The following is a 5,204-nucleotide window of genomic DNA, read 5'->3' as shown; positions in this document are numbered from 1 at the left end:
GAGAGAGAAACTTGGGAGGGAACTAGAGTAGGGTAGTTAGAGAGAAAGCTTCCTTGGTGGAAGCCAAGGATGAATGGCCCTCTAAAGCCTCTTCTCTTTTTAACACAACCTAGATTCGATTCTTGGGTTTTTTTATGTTGACAAGTCTAAAGGTCTCTGTGGTTGCTAAGAATTTCTAGAAAGAAAACCGGAAGCTCCCGAATTGTTGGCGTCCTGTCGCCGAGGAGACGGGACATTCCATTATTCCTAAAGGGGTAGTCTAGACACTCTTCCCTCTCTCAGTCTGCAGCGGGGTGCCCAAATCACTCCGAAGAACTGGCGGGGTTTAAACGTTCGACGGAGGCTCCGCAGGTGGGCGCGCTCTGCTCCAGAGGCTGCCTTGCCGCGGGGTGCACCCCAGAGTCCCCGTGGTGCAGGCCGGAGCGCGCGCTCCCTCGGGGCTGGGGTCCTCAGACAGCGCAGAACTCTGAGGGCTTTGCAGCCAGGGTCTGATCCCGGAGGCCCCGAGATGCCTGATCCTGGGAAATCACGGAAAGACTTCACGAGATGGAAGAAGAAGAAGCAAGCCGTGCACCGCACGGTCAGCCAGATCTGCCCACCGCCCCGTCGGCCGCTGACGGTGGTCGACATCCGCCCGGGCATGGAGAACGAAAGGCTGGGTGCCGTGCGTGACTCCATGTTTCAGAACCCACTCATCGTCAAGGTGAGCGCCTGGGCGCCATCGTCCCCTCCGCGGGCACCGCCGCCGCCAATGGGTTCCAGCTGCTGAACCCTCGGGCCTCGGGGCCCAGGGTTTGGGCGCAGTGTAGGAAACTTGCTCTGAGTGGAACAGGCCCGGACCCTCTGCAGTCGTAGCCAGTCCCTGAACCTCAGGAACCTCGGTGTCCTCAAGTAGCACACGTTAGCGGGGGTCTTTCCCCACGAATGGGAAAGACTATGGATAGGGCAATCTCTACGGGGCTCGATCTACCTACAGGGTGGTAGACATCAGGCACCCATCCATGCCCTTGCCACCCAAGACCCATCTTCCCCAGCACTTCTGGTCTACTATGCAGCAGGTGCTCAGGGACTCTCGCGGAAGCCTCACATCGCCATCCTAAGTGTGCGGGGGTGGGGTGGGGTGGGATCCAAAACCCTTAGGAGGCGTGGCTGGCACTCGCGTGGGAGCGGCGTTTATGGACAGATCACTTTCCCTTTCAGGACCGGTCCCCCGCACTTTTGTAAGTTTTCCTGCCTGGGTGAAAACTACAGGTGGCCATGACTCTGCCTCTTTATGCGCGGGGAGACAGAAAAAAAAGTTGAAGTTTAGTGGAGCAAATTTATCTTGAGCCGCTAGAGGGCAGCGTGCTTCTAAAAATTGAGCTCGGTTTCCTAGGTTCCGGAGAGGGATGAGCGCGCTGATGGTTTCTCTGACTATAGTCAGACTTATACAATTAGAGCTTTCTGGGCTAATTAAAGCTTCTAGAAGGACAGAAGTTTCAGTGAACCCATGCAGCAGCATGCTTAGCACTGGCCCCTCTGAGATGTTTCCACAGTGGAGCAGGTTTTGCTTACTTCTTGGATTCCTGATCTCAGCAGGTACCTGGGACAGACAGTCGGAATTCACTGCCTTAGGCCAAAGAGAAAATCAAGTACCGCCTATCAATGACTGTACTGATAATGTTCCAACATTGCCTTTAACTATCCACCTGTTTGTCTGTCTATCTATCTATCTCCCAAATACTACCCTCCCCCGGCTTCCCCCTCTAAGAGTTCCTCCCTCTCCCCCTCCCCTCTGAGAGGGCAGTCTCCCCTCAGTATCCCCCTGCCCTGATGCATCAAGTCCAATATTGCTTTAATCAGGTGTCAATGATGTGCAGCTTCCCACTTAAATATGAGAGGAAGGGCATTATAGAGTCACTTCCACAGTGAATTCTTGTGTAACATTCACTCCAGGTGACCCATATATATGTATATCTGCGTGCACTTGTATATATGTATAGTACACACATGTGTTATATATTGCTCATTGTATTTTAGCATTTGTACGTAGACGTATAAACTACAATGCTTATAAATACAATATGTGAATTCCGACCCGCTTCCCCTTTGCTTTCTCCCTGGCTTAATCAAGGACAGCATTTGGCCTGTAGGTGGCACTAACTTAACAGCCTTCAGGAGGTGTTCCATCCTTGTTTCTGGAGCTGAAGTTTAGGAATGATTATGTTTTTAAAAATATGGGTGATGATTGATCCACCAATGGGGTTCTGTTTTCAGGCTGTCCTGGTCCCTGGTGACCAATGGCAGGGTCCACGTCCTAATGCTCTTTGGTGAGAGGGCTTGGGACACTCAAGTGGCAGCAGGGGGCAGTCTTTTCTTCCAATTGTCCTTGGTGTTTGGAGCTCAGCTAGCTGTTAGGATGATGATGTCCGCATTCAATATTAACCCCTTCCTATAAGATCTTCCATCAAGACTCAGCCTGTATAAAAGTTGGCAGAGAGAGAATGTGAAAAAAGGCCGTCTGCTCCCTGTTGCAGACACTCCTTATAAACCAGTGTGTGGGGAAATGTCTGCAAGGCTTTGACACCAGGGTCTGGCAGAGCTGGCTTAAAAGCCACGCCTAAAAGCCCAGCACAGCTTTCTCTATGTAAAGAAAAATTGGATTCTGAACCACAGGATAGGGGAGACTTAAAGAAAATGGAAATATTAAAAGTAGTTAGGGTTTTAGAACATACATAAAAATATGTATACAGTCTGTCATTTTGATTGGGCTTGATTTGTAGGTTCCTTTAAGGGGGTTGCCAGTTTTACTGGCCCCACTATTGGGTGAATAGCTTCCTCATTGTGTGGGTGCTCTAGGGTCTGGGTCTCATTGGGGAAGACTGGGAACTGAGGTATATTTTAGCCTTGTCTGTTCCTGCGCCTGAAGAAGTCCATCCCTATGAGAGGAATCCAGCACCCTGGAAATATTTATTCTACCATACAGGAAGGATGTTGCACATCTCCTCATGGATAGGTCCCATGTTTGTTTGATTCCTCTTCCTCCTCCTCCTCCTCCTCCTCCTCCTCCTCCTCCTCCTCTTCCTCCTCCTCTTTCTTCTTCTTCATTTTCTACTTCAAATGCAGAGATACTGGCTGAACAAACCCAACCCTAATATTTCCCTCTGTGGAATTTACCAGAATGTATCTGCATCAGTTATTAAAAAATATGACTTCACGAAGCCACGGCAACCAGAGGGAAAGGAGAGACCTCAGATTTGCTAGCAGGTGTTTATCTATAAACACTCCGCAGCTGGTCACATCCTGAAACCCAAGCCAACTGCTGATTTAATGGCAATTAATTGAGTCAAGATGGTGTTTTATGCAACCACAAAAAATAATGTAAATAGTTTTCATTGGCAAGGGCTTCTCTATTGTCAAGTGATGTGCAGCCAGCCAGCTTTCCTTCCTGTGCAACTCTCTGGGAAGCCTAAAATTAAATTGAGTAAGAACCCAGCTTCACCCTGCTTGATTCTCATTTCCCTAGAATCCAGAGACTCAACATAGAATCCTGCCACAATAGCCTTCGAGGCTCCCTCACAAAACCTGTCAGAGCATACCCTTCCCACCGCAGCAACTTGGCTGATATCCTGTCAATACAATTACGGGGAGAGACTGCACAGTTTGCTCCGCTGACAGCTTTGAATCTTCTGTCGTCCCAGAGAGGCAGGCTGCAGTACAGGGGTGGGATTGACTGAACTCAGCACCCTCAGAACGTACAAATGATCAGGGCACCTGATTTTTTTCATAATTTATTACCAACTTTGTTTTTTTGTTCCTGTGGGGGTTTATGTCACAAATAAGAAGAGCGTACATTTGTAAAATAAAGTCATAGAATCCAGCCTTTGAGGGTAGAAGGAAGTTTGCTGACATCAAATGTATCTCCTTTTGGGAGGCTTAGGGAGGACTCCAGCCAGGGGAAGGCACGCATCCTGAAATGCTTCCGTGACCTGGTATCTGGTCTCCTGATTTACAACCTCAGGATATTTTGGCCACAAGCCATGATTAATTAATCAAGGGCCACCCAGGTTTGTCACCTCCTGTATAACAGGCAGTCAGAAATGTTCACAAATAAATCCAGTCCTAGCATCATCTCACTCAGCATCTCTGCGGAAGTGATCAGTACTTTCTTAGGAATTGACAAGAGTCAAGAACTAACTTCTTAAATGTTTATAAGATGCCTAGGGCCATCCTAAGCTGGGGTACATGTGTGGGGGCATAGAAACAAGTTCAAAGCCCCGCCCACGGGTTTAGTAGGAGAGATGAGATACACACATAGAGATACACAGGCACACTTAGAATCATACATACAGGCATAGAGGCACACAGAGATACAACAGGGACACACACCTGACAAAACACAGGCACACATACAACACATACAAAATAAGTCAGGCTATGTCAACAGGTCACCTCCCCTGAGCTTTTCCAGTGAACTACAAGCCTAGAACATTCCATTTTGGGGTGAGGGAGCCCAAGGTTGGTCCATGTCAGGGATGAGGAGGCTGGAGAAGCCAGCCTTCTGTGGAAGATGCTCCACCCTTTTGGAGATTCCAAGCATAAGGGGCTGTTCACTTCAACTCAAGTTCTAGTTCATAAGACTGGGTGCTGCACTGAGTTATCATTACCAGCACGGGGAAGTGTTTATCCAGAGCAAGTGTGTTCAAATTGGATGCTCTGCAAAGCCAGGCAGGCGCACCATGCCCACTAATAGCCTAACACCTCTAATAAATATTAATGCTGACGAGCATAAGCTCAGAGACAGAGATGGGCATTAAGAAGGCAGGCCATCCAAAGCTGGGTTGCACAAAGATAGCCATGTTTTCATTAGATGGTGGGAAAAGACCGTTTGTGGTTTGTCTGCCAAATAGAATATGGCTGTGATCGCTCAGGTCCTTTACATTCAATTACAGTGTAATAGGAGGAAATGAAATGTTAGAGAGGAATTAAAAACTATCCTTGCGGTACAGCCTGGGCGGGATGCACTGCTGTGGGTTTATCCATCCTTGTTCTCTCAGTTCCTCCTTCCTCGCCTCCTTCCTGTCCATCTTCTCCCTTCCTTCCCTCTCCTCCTCCCCCTCCTTCTTCCGTTCCCTCCTTTTCCTCTTCCCTCTTCATCCTTATCTTCTCCTCCTCTTCCCCTCCCCTCCTCCTTGTCACTCCTCCTCATTCTTTTTTTTTTTTTT

General features: G+C 48.6%; 1 protein-coding gene across 1 annotated transcript in view; it reads left to right on the top strand.

Annotated features, from left to right (window-relative positions):
- The first annotated feature begins 251 nt into the window (after window positions 1-251).
- Window positions 252-5,204, top strand: part of Cfap77 (cilia and flagella associated protein 77) — a 129,557-nt gene continuing 124,604 nt past the window's right edge. Inside the window, exon 1 of the mRNA XM_031369562.1 lies at window positions 252-703. Coding sequence (XP_031225422.1) covers window positions 509-703 — 195 coding nt within the window. The 5' untranslated portion in view covers window positions 252-508. The remainder of the gene's footprint in view (window positions 704-5,204) is intronic.

Source organism: Mastomys coucha, unplaced genomic scaffold (assembly GCF_008632895.1).
Source record: "Mastomys coucha isolate ucsf_1 unplaced genomic scaffold, UCSF_Mcou_1 pScaffold15, whole genome shotgun sequence".
NCBI lineage: Eukaryota > Metazoa > Chordata > Mammalia > Rodentia > Muridae > Mastomys > Mastomys coucha.
The sequence above is the reverse complement of the archived record's forward strand: the minus strand, read 5'-3'. Positions and strand labels throughout refer to the sequence as shown.